Source organism: Ipomoea nil, unplaced genomic scaffold (genome assembly GCF_001879475.1).
Source record: "Ipomoea nil cultivar Tokyo-kokei standard unplaced genomic scaffold, Asagao_1.1 scaffold2845, whole genome shotgun sequence".
Classification (NCBI taxonomy): Eukaryota; Viridiplantae; Streptophyta; class Magnoliopsida; order Solanales; family Convolvulaceae; genus Ipomoea; species Ipomoea nil.
Genome location: NW_017619273.1, coordinates 6,851,950 through 6,869,795, shown reverse-complemented (window position 1 = coordinate 6,869,795; position 17,846 = coordinate 6,851,950). Strand labels below are relative to the sequence as shown.

Sequence of the window (17,846 nt, the reverse complement as noted above, 5' to 3'; positions counted from 1 at the left end):
AATCTGATCCGTTAAAAAAAAAAATAATAATCAGAATCTAATCTCGCATCTCACCTAATTGGGGACTTGGGGTGATCTTATATATATATAATATTAAACAAAATATTCATAATCCTTATTCAGTTATTCCTAACTATAGAGGGGATGTTTGGTTGGATGGAAGTCAAATTCCTTGGATAATATTTTCTTAAAAGTGTAGGAAAATGTTGTTTGGTTTGATGGAAAATATTTTCCATTAAAATTTGAGTTCCTAAAGTTGAAGGAAAATAAAATCCTAGCAAGACATTGGTATTTTGTTTTCCAAAGAATTTGAGAAGAAAGTATAACAATTTTAGACTATTTTACCCTCATCAAAATTTATTAATTACACATGTATATATTATTGTTAAGAGTAAATTGATTTTTATATTCATAATTCCTTATCATTCCAAATTCAACCAAACAATAAAATTCATTTCCCATCAAATATTTTCCGGCTAACCAAACGGGCTGTAATTGTCATCTGCGATTCGTCCCTCAGCCATCTCTAATTCTCAAGTCTCAATCTCTCATCTCCCATCCCTGAGACCCTCGCCGGCTCACCGGTCAGTCCCAGCCTCCCTCAGGACCTTCACCGGCACCATCCTCCATCCCAGATTCCCTCTGCGACTCTGCCACTCAGTCGTCTCTGCCTCTCTGTCGGCTGCCGTCGCTGTCTCTCTGGTCGTCCTGGTTTGCCGGCCGTCGCTGTCTCTAGCTCCAGGTAAACAATAGTAATTAATTTTGATTAATATTTAGTAATTAGTAATTAGTTTTGAAGTATTTAGTAATTAGTAATAGTAATTAGTTGTTGAATTTTGATTAACTGAGATCTAGAAACATTTTGGATACCCTTTTCTTTGAGGTTGTAGATCAGAATTCACATAGGAATTGGACCAGTATAAGCCATTTATGGTTTCAAATGATATGGATGAATGGATGATGCCACATTGAATTTTTCCAAGTCTTTTAGGGCAGACTAACACTTGGTTAATAAAGTCAAGCTGTCTTAACTGATTTGTTTATGTAAACTATTCCCTGATTTGTTTATGAACTGTATAGTCTTTTTTTTTCCCCTCATTAGCATCATTCAAAAAAACGGGGCAGGGATTCCTCGTCCCTGAAGAATCCCCGCTGGGGGATGGGAATGGGGGCCTATTTCGGGGATGGGGACCCCACTCCCCGCCACGCCCCATTGCCATCCCTATCACAGAGCAGTGTGCACCACCCTCAAGTTGAGTATCAAAACTTGCAGGCACCGAGGCCCATAATTCATTAATTGTAACATCTTTGATGGGCAAAATTGCTGGCTTTTAGCCACCACCGCCGTGAGAAGAGCCAGTGTCGGCAGTTGCCGGAAAGCTGAGGCCAAAGTAGCGGAAATATTTCTCAAGTAACTTTCTAAATGGCTTTTCATTCCATGATTTCAAAGTAAAATATTTCTGGAACTGTATATTTGCTTAATCTTCTTATACGGAGAATTATTGATTTTACTCTTTTTTGATGCGTTGAAACATTGCCGCTGTGGTTCAGTTTCCTGCAAAAATTTTCTTGGTGATTTCTTTATGTTTTCTTCCCATGGTGCCCTTCGATTCATGAAAAAGCTTCGTGCTTTTCTGGGTATTCCTGCCAGTAGCGCCACTTCAGGGTCTAGGAGGATTTTCTCCAATTACTTGCATTGCCTTAAAGAATCGAAAGGGAGGAGACCCAATCGGCTAGTTAATCGACATGTAAATAAATCTTGGAAGAAGTTAGTCAAAAAACATGTTGAAAATGTGGAGACTACTAATGTTTACATGAGGGATTTAGTCACAAAAATATCAAATATATTGAGATATTCAACTTGGGATTCTGCTCAAGTGCAGTTGGAGAATCTTTCAGTAAAATGGGATTCGTATACCGTCAATCAGGTTCTCAAGACCCATCCCCCAATGGAGAAGGCCTGGCTGTTTTTCAACTGGGCAGCTAAGGTTAGAGGATTTAAGCATGACCAGTATACCTACACAACCATGTTGGATATATTCGGTGAAGCGAGGAGGATTTCGTCAATGATGTTTGTTTTTAAGCAAATGCAAGAAAAAGGGATCGAGATTGATGTGGTTACCTATACTTCTCTTCTGCATTGGCTCTCCAACGATGGGGATGTTGAAGGGGCAGTTAGGCTTTGGCACGAGATGAGAGCGAAAGGTTGCTCTCCTACCGTGGTTTCCTACACTGCTTACATGAAGGTTTTGTTTGATCACAATCGTGTTAACGAGGGTGCTGAGGTGTACAAGGAGATGCTCGAATCCGGTTGTTATCCCAATTGCCACACATACACAGTCCTTATGGAGCATCTCGCTGATATGGGTGAGAGTGCTTTGTTTCTCGCTAATTGTTTCTTTAAGAACTAATGTAATTATTTCTTCATTTTTTTGTTGAGTACTATGACTCTGTTACAATGTAGTATCTGTTCATAACTACTTTCTCAGCCTACTGAAGCACAAAGAGCCAATAGCCCGCCTCCACTGAGGCTCGAACCCACAACCTCCCACATAGGGGAGCAACTTGGTGCTAGTAGACCACAAGGTCCTTGGCTAATTATTTCTTCATTGATAGTTAGACGTCTCAATTAGGGTCCTATGTTATTCAATTGGCTTACCGGACTGAACTTCTCTTTATTGGTTTTCTTGCAAGTTTTCAATATTGGAAGTATTTTCCTATGCTTTACTGGATCTTCTACTCTTGCATAACATAGGTTTTTTCTTCTTATTCCAGGGAAGTTTGATAAAGTTGAAGAGATCTTTTGTAAAATGCAAGAAGCCGGGGTTAAACCAGACAAAGCTACATGTAATATTTTGATTGAGAAATGCTGCAAAGCAAATGGAACAAGGACAATGATGAAAATTCTTGACTACATGAAGGAAAATTTTCTTGTCCTGCGATATTCAGTGTATAAGGAGGCCCTTGAAACCTTAAATAGTTTAGGGGTGAGTGACGTGCTTCTCAAACAGGTTAACCGTCACTTTTCATCAGATTATAGCAATGAGGTGCAGACATATAGGTCTGGTTCAACTGATATGGATAGCCACTTCAATCTAGAAGAAAAACTTGTTATATATTTATTGAATAAGCAAAATCTGATAGCCATTGATTACCTGATAGCTGATTTGATGGGGAAATGCATTGGTTTAGATTCTGGAATCATCTCAAGTGTTGTTGAGGCAAATAGTAACTGTGGGAGACAAGGCGGGGCTTTATTAGCATTTGATTTCAGCAAAAAGCTAGGCATAAACGTCGAAAGAACTACATATCTCACTTTAATTGGCGAACTTGTCAGAACACATTCTTTTCAGAGGGTAGTCGAGATTGTTGAAGCAATGGTAGGTGCAGGACTTACTCCGGGTTCGCAACTTAGTGCGCTTCTAATACATCGGCTTGGCTGCTCAAATGACCATGTTTCTGCCGAGAAGGTGTTTTGTCTCTTACCTTACGAAGAGAAAGGCGTTGTTGTCTACACTGGCTTAATCAGTGCTTACTTCTCGTCTGCTAATGCTGACAAAGGACTTGAATTGTTTGAAAAGATGAAAAGGCAAGGGATGAATGTTTCGTTAGGAACTTACTTTGTCCTATTAAATGGTCTTGAAAGAAATGGCAGAGTTGGTGAACTAGAATGTTACAGAAAGGAGAAGAAAATTCTTGAAGCTGAATACCACAAGAAAGAGCTAACGGTGGAGGAAAGACTGTGCGATGTTCTTTTCAGTGGTTTCAGACTGTAGAATGGTTTATTGACATGGATTCTGGAAAACTTGTGATGGAAATGGTCGTCCTTTGAGTATTACCATTTCTCTGTCAGATTCTATATATTCTCTGCCATAAATGTTTCTGCTTTGGAAGACATTCCTAATACTGATGGAATTCATGCATAACTGAATCAACAAATGTTATCTTCAAGAACTGCAAAATTGGAACAGGTACCCCCACAAATTATCTTCTATGTTCATTTATATTTTAAAATGAGTGGATTTTCATATTCCTGAATTCATTAGTTCCTCTTATTCCGTAAAAAAAAAAAAAAATCAAACAAACAAACTCATTAAAAAATCATTACAGAGGTTTGTGTGTGTGTGTATAAGATTTTAGGTTTTTTTCTGTTCCAATAATGTAATGTTCATTGTTATATGAAAGTTTTTATCATGAATGTCATGATTTTAATGTTTTTTTTAATCTTAATTTTATTCATAATTTTATAATTAGATTGGAATCATGGAATGCTGAATTGCTTAATAATACAGATATACATGGTTGACTAAGCCCACAAATATGAAGAGCTCACTACATCTTGTACAAGCATGCACACAAGACACTGAACAAGGACTTTTCACTTTACACCTACTTAAAGGTGTAAATTGTGGGTAACAGATGAGTTAAGCATGTAAATCCGAGATGAGAGGAAGACAAAATCATGATCCATCAACAAAGGAGTTCTTCTCTTATGCTCAAGTGGTAAATCACCTGATCTTAAGTCACCACTCGAGCGGCAGGGTGGGGGTTTAACTCCTACCAACATCTTGGAGCTAGGACTCTCCAAGTTAGAGTTTTGGCTCCCTAAATTGGCGGAAGTGTGGAGATGGATCCCTTGTGCGCAGAGTCAACATCAGGTACTAACTGAGAGACTCGCGATTTACATATGACTCTCGAGCAAGGGGATTTACATGTAACTCTTGAGCAAGGGTTCTAGAGGCTTAAGATTAGTCTAGCGTAAGTTGGGAAACCTAATTTCTGTACTTGATATCGCTTACCTCAGGCTGCAACATTTGTATCAATATGTACTCCATTTCCATTCTAGTGAGAATGATCAGTTCCCTTTATTGTACTTTTTTTTTTTTTTTTTTTTTTTTTTGGGTGGCCAGAGAAATCTGCAGTTATTATTTGAAGGTATATATTTGATAAACCTTGTTATTGTGTAATGGTCCACAAATCACACAAAATAAATATGTTGCACTAGAAAGATTTTGTGCAACAGGCTCAACTAAAAAATATTTTGATAAGAATCAGACTCGTCACTTTTAAATACAAGAATTGTGTTCCACGCATTTGATCACCATTTTCGGGGCTAGGATGATGTTTACTTAATAGAGCCAATACTTTATTGCATTGAAGGAGTTGTAATCTTGGGAATAAAAGCCATGTCAGCCAATACGTTAAAACATAGAAATTGAATAATATTTAAGAGACCAAAAAGTGATTAACCAACTCAAATGGTATCTTCTTGCTGTCTTTGATGCTTAAATTAAGGATCATCCTAATAATCCGACAAACTAAGGCCTCAACTTTCTATTTAAGTGTTAGAAATAAAATATATAACTTTGTATCTTCCCAATAATACTGCTAATTACTTATCAAAGATGGAAACACTTCAAAAACAAACCAAAATTATATATTTTTTGGTACTTAAAATTCTTTTGAAATTGAGCTATTGTGCACTCTAATTTAAAGAAGCTTACCAATACATGTTATTTCATTCATAAGATTTGTCTATAAAATTACACAAAGAAAACTCAAAATAACATAGAATTTGATTATTCACATAAAAGTTCAAGGTAGGAATCAATTCATAGATTGGGTTTGGGATGACTAATGCAGGGGCTTTGTGTGTGATCCGCAGAAATAGGTGTTTGGTTATAGTTCAAAGGAGTAAATAATACATTCTCTCGGTCAAGACATGCCCATGGTGTTCTTAATGCGATTTAACTCTCTTATGTAATTTACGAGGTATACTCAGTGCATGGATAGTGCTACGAATTTTTCTCATCAGATCATCCAAAAGAAGGAAATAATAAGATTATTATGGTTATTTAAAGGGAAAGTGATCATTTTTCTTCCCCTACAATCAGGGACTGAGCCAGAAATTTGGCTGAGGGGGGCGCAGAAGTAGGGACAGATTCAGAAAAATTTTCTAGTAAGGCGAAATATTAAAACAAAAGAGATAATTTAAAAAATAAATTAATTAATTACCTAAGAAATATAGTTGTAAATATTGTTGGATATGGGCGAAAAATAAAACACATCGAAACTTTATAAAAATATTCATAACAAAATATGAAACATAATTAATTTGATAAAATAATTTGAATAGAAAACACATTATAAATTACACATCTCATTATATATGTATTAAATATTAAAAAAGTTATTAAAAACGTGATTGTGTTGAAGCCATAGGGGGGGGGGGGGGGGGAGGGGGGGAAGGAGTAAAAAAAAACTGTAAAACTATGTTGATGCCAAGGATTTGAACCCTCAACTTTTACTATTGCTAAACATGTGTTTAGCCAACTAAAACTCATTTCTTATTAATATTAATAATTTTTTTTATATTAATACTAAATCATGAACTATATATACATATATACATACAAAGATTATATATGAGGTGGGGTGGGGCGGGGTGATGGGGCAGCAACCCCCTGCCCCCCTTTGGCTCCGTCCTTGCCTACAATTTTATCTGCATCCACTATTTCCCACTCAATTATCTTTTAAGTGGTTATTTTATTCAAACCCGTTAACTATTCACTATAGACCTCCAAAATCCTAAAAAATGATGGGTTTTATCTAAGAAATATTACCTTAGCTAAAATTTTCAATGTTATCATTCTTCTAACACAAGCAAAATAGACAAGATAATTTCTCTCCGTTCTCATTTATGGACATGGAATTAAGATTTAAAAAATGAGAATTGGGATAAATTATTTTCTCCATTTCATATGTTTAAGTTAAATGAACAATGACATTATTAGAAGATTTAGCTAATATTCCTAAAATATAATCAATTCTTTTAGGGTACTGGATGTCAACAATAAACACCTAATGGCTTTTAGGTAAAATAATCTACTTCGAGAAAAATTGAAAGGAATAATAATTGAGGAGAAAATAAACTATATCAATATAAAAAGTGTCATTTCCCTTATTTAAATTCTTTTGACATTTGAAAGTCCTTGTGGTCGAACGACATAATTGTGGCTGTCACAGATTCGAATTTCAGTGGGGACATTGACTCTTTGTGTTTCAATAAGAGCATCCACATTGGTTGGGGAGAATTGGGGGATAATGTAAGAGTGATTAGGAAAGAGAAGATGGGATGGGAAAGAAAAAAGAAAGAAAAAAAAATAAAACTAAATTTTTTTTTTTAAAAAAAATAAATAAATAAAAAGGACGCGTCAGGCGCGCTGACTCGTCACACGGGCGCGTGCAGTGTGTTTCCACAGGCTGTGCGCGAACGCACACAGCCGTATTGCTTCTTCTTTTTCTCTTTTTTGTATTTCTGACATTCTCCCCACATTTGCAGTAATATTATTTCTCAAATAACCTACACCCACATCAGCTATTAACTTGGATGAGGAGAATTAATACTGAAATAACTCCAAATAAACCACAAGTGTGGATGCTCTAAGTTGATAAGAAAGTATGTATGGATAGATACTGCATTGTACCAAAGTCAATAGTACTCAAAAAAAAACACACACACATGTTGGATAAAAGACAAGATTCATAAATATTAAAAAGATAAATTAAAAAAATAGGACCTGAAATGATCTTCAGTCGGAGATGGAGTTCACGGGAGCCATCATTTATGGTTCACGAGAGCATTGCTACACAAGAAGACGACATAGAAGGTCCTACTCCTCTTCATTCTTCCACATGCCCAAATCATTTATTAATTCATGCAAACAAATCCTCTTAATAAGGGGTGTAAATTAAATGAAGTAAAATTTCATCAACATATTATTTGTCTTTGTCTAATTACATAAATTAAATCAAAAGATTTTAGTTTTCTTTTATGAATAAATTGATTCCAAAAAAAAAAAAAAAATCATTAGTCCACTTAATTAGACTTTGGCCCTGTTTGGTAAATTAAAATAGCTAGTCTATCAACTAATTTTGACCTGTTTGACCATTATTAGCTGTTTGGCTTGATTAAACAACCAAGTGTTTGATTAATTAGCTTTTATAATAACTTATTGCTCCAAAATACTAAAATTCAAAAAGTTGTTCAAAGCAGTTTTTTTATCAGCTTTTCGAAAAAGTCATTTTGTATGTAATCAGCTATCAGCTAAGCTAATTTATCCAACATTTTTCTACAATCAGCTAATGTTATCAACTATTCAAACCCACTAACTCAACTAGGCAACTAACAGCTATTTACCAAACACCATTTATATGATTTAGATGACGTTTGTAATTTCCTTGTAGAGTATGTCAACTTTAGTTTCTACTCTTTGACTATTGCATTTATAAAAAAAAAATTGTTGTCCATAATTATTGAAAATGTGTTATCTTTCAGTTATTTTTAATACTAAAAATTAAACTACATACTTTTAATAATCGGGGAACAAAATCTGATTGATTTTGTACTTGAAAATCAAAATTAGAAAACATAATAGAAAAAAAAAAGTGATGTTGGAATTATGATGCATCACATTAAAAAATAATTAACGAACAAAATATATAGTATTAGTCATCAAAAAATAAGTGTACAGGTTTTGGCTGCAGTAAACTTTAAGAATGGGTACGTACGTCAGTATGTGGTACGGTATGCATGTGAATATATGTTTTTTTTTTTTTTTTTTTTGAAACCGCATGAGAATATATGTTATTATTGTTTAATAAAAGAAGTATATCAGATGCATTTACAAGAATGTCCAAATTAGCTAGCGTAACATACACATTTACACACAAGCATATACTTGCCCAAATAATCCCACTACCATTAATTTATAAACATTAAAAAAAAAAAAAAAAAACAGGTGGTCATTGATTGACACTAACAATCAAAAATAAAATAAAAAATTTAAAAATATTTTTTTACAAAATAAAATAAAATAAAATTGTACCCGTACTATTTTACAGAAATAATAAAAAATGTAAAAATAAAAAACTATATAATTAAAATTCACGTACACATTAGGACATCATGTGTTTACCAGGTCAGTGTCACATTAACGATAACTTGCTGAATATGTAATAGCAAAATATATACACACTATTTTGACGTTTTAAGAGATCTTATTGAAAAGTTTTTAAATTAATGGATCTAATCGCACTATTCGTTAGAGATAGATGCCAATTTAACATTTTTTAAACAATTTAAGACCGTTGAGGTTTTTTTTTCTTAATAATTTCTCCGTATAAAATTAGTGAGCTTAATGTGAGTATATAGCCATTAATGTGTATCTAACTATGAGCTTAAGTTTTTAGTTGAGATGGAGCACATGCTATAATTTGGTATCAGAGTACTCGTAAGCGACTATGGTTTACGGGACAGTAAACCGTTCCAACTAACCAGTTTTGGAAATGGAGGTAAAAAGACATAAAGGGCTAAGGTTAAACACAATAAGATGGTCGAGTAGATGTTAACAGTTATGAAGTTTGGCCTATTGCGCAGGGACGACAAAACACAATAAAACCATGGGCGTTGCCTTTCTTCCTCGACTCTTTCGCCAAAAAAGCTATATATACATGCCACTGCGTGGATCGCACCCCACAATAAATTACTTGTAATGTTCTCGTGACAAAAAGGTAGAATTACTCATTTTAGATCCGATTAATGATGTGTTTAGTAAATAACTATTAGCTGATTGAGTTAATATTAACTAATTATAGAAAGATGTTTGGTAATTACTAGTTGCATAAAATAGAAATAAAAATTAAAAATATAATATAATATTAATAGTATATATATAAAAAATTATACTTGATATACTGCTAGACATCAAGCAAAGCAAAGAGTTATTATTTGCAATAGCAATTTGAGACTGCAAACAACAAGGTACTACTGTTTGTAGCCCTAAATTGTTGTAACGAACAATAGTTTTCTATTCGTAGTAATATGTTGTTTAAAAAAAAACATTATGAATATAAACATAAAAAAAATAAAAATCAAAATACACAAGTATTTATATGAATATTATGAAACATATAGTAAATCTTGATTGTAATAGATGAAAATTTACTTTGTTCATGTATTTAGGGAAAAAAGTTCTTAGAGAACGTTTAGAAGTTAGGGAGAAAAGTTTGTAGTTTCAAAGGCTCTAATGCAGGTTATGTTCTGCCAGATCTTCAATCAGCATATTAATTAGTACTAGACCTAATATATCTATTTTGTCATAATAATTTTGCCAATTATAGTTGGGGTTTACAAGTTGAATTTTAAATGAAAATAAAAGAAAAAGAAAAGGAAAAAAAAAAAATAAATGAGAGGGGCAATATAATAGTCCAATAGAAGAATGAAGAAGGCAAGCAATGCCCGTGAACGTTGCATGTGATCATAAAGAGTTAGAGACACCTGTTTTAATCAGTACCATTGACCACCCACTCACGTGCCTTTTTTGGGTTTTATGATGATTTTATAATTATAATAATATAATAACAATAATTGCTACTTAATTATGTGAATGAGTGAATCATAGATCAACATAACTAATAACTTCATTTTCTACGCCATATTGTCCATTTCTATAAAGCAAAGCTTCCTTTTTGACATAATTATGCATTTTTTCTCACATAAATAAGATGTACGATTATATTAAACAAAAATATGTAATGAATTGGTCTATTACCCTTCTTGGTTTGAACCGATCAGATATGAGCAACCTACGTTGGTTTGTTTAAAAGCAAAGTTAAATAGTAAAATGGTGGAGGACCAAGAATAAAACAATATGACAATAATTATGAGGACATCTTTATTTGTTTTTAGGCCTAAATAGTTAGACCAAAAATGTATATCCTTCCTATATAGACATAACATCAGCATCTCCTCTCATCCAACCCACAAACACACAACATAACACTCTTCTCCTCCACTACACTCTCTCTGCAATATCTGCATACATGACAAGAAGATGATTATGAGAGGTCTCACACTATTAATTCTGGCCATTGCAATTCTGGTCTGGTCATCCAACATGGAAACCTGCCATGCAAGACAGGGAAAGCATTGGAGGCAAAGCCGGGGAGCTCTGTACAAGAAGAAACCGAAGAATCATCACCAACACGGCAATGCCGGTAAGATCAAACAGAAGCATCCCTCTCCCAAACCATCATCACCCCCAGCTCCGGCCTCCCCACCGAGCAAAGGTTCTGGCAATGCAGGTCGCGTTTTCAATGTGGTGAGTTACGGAGCCAAGGGCGATGGAAACACAGATGATACCAAGGTAAAACTGAACTGAACTTCACCATTCCTTGCATTAGCCCTGCAAAATGCAAGACTCAGAAACCACACATGCATTTAGTCACAACAGAGCAGTTGGGTGAAACCGAGAAAAAAAAAAAAAAAATGAGTGTGAGAGTTAGAAAACATAGAAGTGAAGACAACACAGTAGCAGACAATAGTGAACAACAGAATCAGTTTTACAACATGAAATTATTCTGGTAGGTCAGTTAGTTCGGTCTGGGGGCCCCAGTCATGAAATGTACAACAATAATTGCAGATAGTGTGTACTGTGTAGTGCATTATTATGTCAAGTTCTAGGTTCTAACCACTATTCTGTGTTTAACATTCTCTGATCACCGGGCTTTCGCCGCAAAACTAGATAGGTAAAACATGGTACTGACCAAGAAGTTGTGTTTATGGTGATTCCATACAGGCATTCCAAATGGCCTGGGCAGCTGCTTGTAAAGTGGAGGCCTCTACCATCATCATCCCACCAAAACTTGTATTCCTTGTGGGACCCATTTCGTTCTCCGGTCCACGCTGTCAACACAACATTGTGTTTCAGGTAAACTACACAAGACATGTAAAACTGCAGTTACCCATCTCACAAATGTAATTGAATATCATCATAAGAAACTCAGCAATTTACGAGCTATGACATCTATATATGCAATATAAAGTTTGTGACATGATTTATGTAAGCTTCTATGTTGTAGATTGATGGCACAATTATTGCTCCAACCTGCTCCAAAGCTTGGAGTTCGGGTCCTTTCCAATGGCTTGAATTCACAAAACTGGTAGGAATTACAGTTAAAGGAAGTGGCACAATTGATGGGAGTGGTTCAGTGTGGTGGAAGGATGCCCCATTTGGTGACCCTATAGATGATGAATATAAACTAATTGTTCCGTTAAACAGAACAATGCCTAGCCTTCCCCCGATTCCAGTAATTATTGCTCCATCTTCTGAGTTTCTTGTCCATGTTCAGCTTTCTATACCTGGCTCCTCAGTCCTCACCTTTTGTTTATTTCTTGGTGGCAGGTCAGTAGATCAGTCGGTGGAAGAATGCCAAGCATTAAGCCAACGGTAAGGACACCTGAAGAAACACAACCAGAAGAAAGCTGCATTACTTGACAAAGCAATATTTGTGTGGATGTTAACGCTACTTATGTTTGCAACACAGGCACTACGGTTCTATGGGAGTTATAACGTGACGGTCACTGGAATCAAAATTCAGAATAGTCCACAATGCCATCTCAAGTTTGACAATTGCATGGGTGTCAATGTATACAACTTCAGTGCCTCCTCACCTGGAGATAGCCCCAACACAGATGGAATTCACTTACAGAACTCCAGAGATGTGGTTATTCGAAGCAGTAACCTTGCCTGTGGTAATTGATCTGTGGCAAAGTCTGTTTATTATTTTAGCATCTTATCATGACTTGGCATGCCATATGAAACCTAAACCGAAAGTGAAAACCAGCCATAAACATCTTGACAATAGATATCCATTCAGTAAATAATTCACATCTTTTCATCATAAGCTTCAAGCCACAGACAGCAAACAATCATACAAAAGAGAAGTCTCATTTTGGATGGTGTTTTTACCCCAAAGAGAAAGCTCCCTCTAGTCATTATCACCATCAATGCTGAAAACCACATTAATTCTATTTATCTTTCAGAACATGCTAAAGCAGCCATGCATCTATACATGAGAGTTTTAAAACATATTAACCCAAAGATATGACAATGCATTAGTTTATCCTAGAAAAGCACATAGTTGTAAGTATCTATAGAAGAAGAAAATTATTTAAAAAAAAAAAAAAAAAAAACTCACCTGAAAGGGTTGGTTTGTGCAGGAGACGACTGCGTTTCAATACAAACTGGATGCTCAAATGTATACGTACACAATGTGAATTGTGGACCAGGGCATGGAATCAGTATTGGAGGGCTGGGAAAAGCTAATACAAAAGCTTGTGTCTCAAATATCACAGTGCGTGACATCGTTATGCATAACACCATGAATGGTGTCAGGATAAAAACATGGCAGGTACAGACACCATTTGCTTTCCAATCTGATTAGAAATTTCATAAGCTATCTTCTAGTAGTTAGAGCTCTTTTTCAAGACAAGTGAAGAAATATAGCATCATAAGTTTCTCTTTAACAGTTATAAGTTACACAGATAGAAGATATGAATTCTAGAATTCAATGAATTAGATTTTTGTAGAACTAGGAGTACGTCAAGTCTTCAGGCTATATATCTTTATACATGCAGTGGCCACACTTATATAATTATTATCACATTTTACTTGGGCAGGGTGGCTTAGGATTTGTTAAAGGAGTACTCTTTTCAAATATCCAAGTTTCAGAAGTTCAACTGCCAATAGTAATTGACCAGTTCTACTGTGATAAGATCAAATGCAAGAACCAAACATCAGCTGTGGCACTATCAGAAATCCACTACGAAAATATACAAGGAACATATACAGTAAAACCAGTACATCTTGCATGCAGTGACAGCATGCCATGTACAAAGGTGACATTAAATGAGGTAAAACTAAAGCCGCTGCAGGAGCATTACCACTTGTATGACCCGTTCTGTTGGCAGACATTTGGAGAGTTGCACTCCCCTACTGTCCCACCTGTTGACTGCTTAAAAGTTGGCAAGCTACCAAGCAACAAGGTTCAGGTAGATTATGATCAGTGTTAGATATTATGGTGCATTCATCTGTGAGGTTGGCATGGTTTTTGCTGACCCCTTATACACCATTAGCACTATTAGATTATAGATTTTTTTACTAGGATCCTTGAGATCTATTGTGTGGGAGCCGTATAGGTATGTTATATATAATATACAGTTAATAGAAAATTGTCAAGTGTTTAATAGTTAGGTATAAAAATCACAGGCATTTCTGCAGAAAACTATGCTAGTCACCTGTCCAATTGACAACAAACTGGAAAGTGGATGTACAATAAAACATAAAATTTTACACATCAAATAAATAGAAAGAGAACAAAAAGGGACTTGCTAGTTGCTACTCAGGACATTCAATTGTCTAGCAGATGCTAAGAATTCTGGTCCTGTACAGAGACATGGATGTGTAAATTGTATATCACCCTCAACTGATTGTTTAAGAACTTACAAGAAAGAGGATGAAAACATACATTCATGGCCGAAAGTTGAAATAGCATTAACAAAAGAAGAAGATCAAATGGTATCAAGAAATTCAGAGGCCAAAGGTAGTCAGATAAAACATTGCTAGGAATAAGTTGATATATCAAGCTGAAGAGAACTACTCAGCAGGATATGAAGGGAGAAACAAAAGTATCATAAATTTCAAGTCCACCTTTATGTAGCTGCTACCTAGTCCTTAAGATTATTGAAAAGAGCATAGCTAATTGTAGCTGTTGCCTTTTTTACTTTCAGATCTCACTTGGTAGTTGTAAATCAATCAGATCACAAATGCCCCACTCTCAATCAATCACTCTGGATGCAAGAAACAAATTTTCACCTTAAATAAGGATAAGTTGAAATAACGTCTCCAACAACCTTACTAAAGTACTACTATAACCAATGATTATATGCCTGGTAAAAAGTAACATGATCATTGAAAAATAACAACAATACATACAGAAGTGACACGAGAGATGTTTATCTCTGGACAATATTTGAAGTTTCAGGATGCATCTGATAGTTTTTCAAAATCTTTTTTATATGCAAAACTTTAAGAAAGCATTGTTTTCAATATTGTTTAAAAGCCTTGAACATCTTATGATGCTCAGTATGAAAGTTAATATTCTTAAGGATTAAAGAAGCATATTCCTTTTGGTCCATAGCAGTAGAATTAGTCAAAGAGAACTTTGGAAATTGTAAATAAATGAAAGCATCCTCAGAGCTCAGCTAAACATTGGTTGTGTGGTATGTTTATAATGATTAATCCAAATTCCTCTGCAAGACTGCTATTTTTACAAATCATGAACAGTTTTACCTCACATGAAACCTAGAAGCTAAAAAAGCTACGCATAGCTCTGGGAAAAGGAACAGGCACTCAAGCTACATAGAAACAGGACAAAATGTTTTACATAGATAAAATAAGTACTAAACTAATAGCTGGCAGCAAGTACAAGCTAAAAAATTATGAAACCCAAGATCTTTAAGATTCCATGTGGTTCCAGAAGTAAATTCATGACTGACATGCTGGAATGTCAAAACATTCCACTTTGTGTTAATGAAAATATTTCTTAAAACTATATGTTATTTATGGTACAGATATTGCTTGGTGATAAAAAGAACCACAGTAAGAGAGGGCAGAAGGAATGGGTGGGAGAGAAAGGACACCATCTTGCTAAGGTAAAGAGCAGTTGAATGCCCAGGATTTTCATTTTTCAATATTTTTAGTAAAGTCCTCTCTTATCCTCATCAACCTTGCCTGACAGTCCTAGGAAGCATGAACATCCCTTCTTCAATCACCAGGCCTCAATTAAGCATCCCCCGAAATATAAATGTCTTCTTTGAGTAAGGATTCTTTGATCAATTATTATGCATTAATAGAGGCTTGTAGAATCACCTGACTCAATTAGACCACCTATGAATCTCAGCAAGTACACTTTTGAATAAGTCAGGTAAAATCTGAAACAATCAACATTTGACAACAAATTAAAGCACAGCTAATATATACTTTCAGCTGCAACTGATTGGAAAATGGATTGCTTCATAAAGATGTATATAGTTATATAGTATCACAAAGAACAAATAGTCGCCTGTGGGCATACATTTTGCTGCTTGTTCTGTCACACGTGATGTTCAGAAGCAACAATTCAACATCAGTATTATACAACAAGCTTAAAACAAGAAAGAGGGGCAGAAGATGTAAGTATAAAGAACAATGTTTCCTCAGTTGACAAATTGATGCTCTAGTTCCTACTTTCTTGAGCTAATTCAATTAAGACTAAGAGCCTGTTTTATTACTTATTTCTTTTTCATAATAAACTGCTTTTCTGCATAAAGTTTATGTAATTCATAAGGCAAGGTCTAGCTAACTAGTTTTCCTCAGTTCAGTTGAATTACCAAAAGTAAAAAACATTTTTTTAAAACCAAAATAAAGCACACTAAAATATAGATGATTCAGATACTAATAAGCTTGTAAATGACCAATAGACAGGCAACTCTCTTTTTCTTCTCCATGGGAAATACGGTTTCCATTAAGTAACAAGAAGAAAACTAGATTAAGCAGCATCCAATCCAATTGCCATCACATTACTACTAAGTACTAACCAATAAATGTCAGTACAGAAATGGAATTACAGCCTTTCTTTTCCTTGGATAATCTTCCCCAAATTTCTCCAAGTACCATTGCCGATGAGACCAAGCCCGGGGCATCAAGTTGGCACAAGTGAAGAGAAAGAAAGCAAAGCCAGCAGCCGACCAAGTCATCAAAAACCAGCCCAACCACTCCAAAATCTCCCCAAAGTAGTTAGGGCAGCTCACATACTCATACAGTCCACCTCTGGGAATCTTATACCCACCACCCTCACTCTTTAGACGAAGCAATACTTTATCAGCCCATACATTCACCGCCATCCCGGCCAGAAAAACTGCCATTCCGCAAGCGAATCGCCACCAGAACAACCCACCACCCTCATAATCAGCATAATGGGAGACCCATCTGGTCTGCAAATAAGCATTCAGAATATTGAAAGTGAACGCCATCAAAGCAACACTTACAGGGAAACCAGCGGCCGCTCTCCGTGGATCGGAGTTGAGGTAGAGCCTGAGCGGGTAGACGATGGTGCGGTGGGCGTAGTGAAGCAGATACGGAGCCATAAGGATTTGGGCGAGCGGATTGGAAGAGCTCCTGCCAAAAGGGAATAGGAGAAGCGTGAGCCATATAGCAGGGCTCTCCATGAGAAACCAAGCCAAAGGCGGGCTGATTGTGGGCCCCCATCCAGGGCGGACGTGTTTGCCAAAAGGCGCGGTGATGAAGCGGCAGGCGATGTACACAGGCGGCGCAATGAGGAGCAGAACGAAGACGCTATGGCGGAAGAGCCATTGATCCGACTCCATTACTTCTCGGATAGACATCATTTTCTTCAACCTGCCGCAAATTTAACACACAACATTCAGAATTCTAAATGGAATCGATCAATCAATCAATCAATAACAGTCCGCAATTTTTGAAGAGCTTCAGATATGGAGTTATTAGGGTAAGAACACTGGATAACACTCCAGAAATGAACTGAGAAGCCATAAATCACCTGGAAGGATCTCTTCAATCTTGATCCAACCTCGCAACGCTTCAACGACGAAAATCTCCACCGCTTTCACTTTACAGTCAACTTTAGTCATCATTACGGATTTTGATTAAGGATTCAAGGCGTATTATTATGGTAGACTGTTGGTTACCAAACAGGGATAATGTAGTTACTAAAAAGGAGGGTGTATATTGAGTAAATTTTATTTTTTCATATAATAGCCTACAAATTACATGAAAGATATAGACTTGTTCTTATTATTATTCTAAAAGGCTGAACCTCAACCCTAAGGCAGAGCATTTTGGGAAGATGTAAATTATGGTGACTCAATTGAACATGAACCATAGAGGCTAGACCGGTGCTCACTGCGCACAAGGAGCCCCCATCAC

At 35.7% G+C, this 17,846-nt stretch overlaps 3 protein-coding genes across 11 annotated transcripts in view; 2 read left to right on the top strand and 1 right to left on the bottom strand.

Annotated features, from left to right (window-relative positions):
* The first annotated feature begins 500 nt into the window (after positions 1 to 500).
* LOC109160090 (pentatricopeptide repeat-containing protein At2g01390) overlaps positions 501 to 17,846 on the top strand; it is an 18,314-nt gene continuing 968 nt past the window's right edge. The window contains exons 1-4 of one of the 7 annotated variants that reach the window (XM_019308238.1): positions 501 to 742; positions 1,552 to 2,367; positions 2,776 to 3,971; positions 4,293 to 4,887. In XM_019308238.1, coding sequence (XP_019163783.1) covers positions 1,584 to 2,367; positions 2,776 to 3,776 — 1,785 coding nt within the window. In that variant the 5' untranslated portion in view covers positions 501 to 742; positions 1,552 to 1,583 and the 3' untranslated portion in view covers positions 3,777 to 3,971; positions 4,293 to 4,887. Of the gene's footprint in view, positions 743 to 776; positions 2,368 to 2,775; positions 3,972 to 4,254; positions 4,888 to 13,915; positions 13,924 to 17,846 lie in introns of those variants that run through there. The other 6 variants (XM_019308235.1, XM_019308236.1, XM_019308237.1 and 3 more) reach the window with 6 other exon arrangements.
* On the top strand, positions 10,740 to 14,070 carry LOC109160091 (polygalacturonase At1g48100-like). Its single transcript, XM_019308241.1, has 7 exons — positions 10,740 to 11,207; positions 11,640 to 11,771; positions 11,923 to 12,150; positions 12,246 to 12,290; positions 12,388 to 12,595; positions 13,064 to 13,254; positions 13,523 to 14,070. The coding sequence occupies exons 1-7, from the start codon at positions 10,896 to 10,898 to the stop codon at positions 13,913 to 13,915; spliced, it is 1,509 nt and encodes a 502-aa protein (XP_019163786.1). The 5' UTR covers positions 10,740 to 10,895; the 3' UTR covers positions 13,916 to 14,070.
* The window catches only part of LOC109160095 (steroid 5-alpha-reductase DET2), a 21,387-nt gene continuing 19,846 nt past the window's right edge, over positions 16,306 to 17,846 (bottom strand). For 2 of the 3 annotated variants that reach the window (XM_019308245.1, XM_019308244.1), the window contains exon 3: positions 16,306 to 17,293. In XM_019308245.1, the coding sequence (XP_019163790.1) occupies positions 16,490 to 17,293 (804 nt within the window). In that variant the 3' untranslated portion in view covers positions 16,306 to 16,489. Of the gene's footprint in view, positions 17,301 to 17,460; positions 17,592 to 17,846 lie in introns of those variants that run through there. The other variant, XM_019308246.1, reaches the window with a different exon arrangement.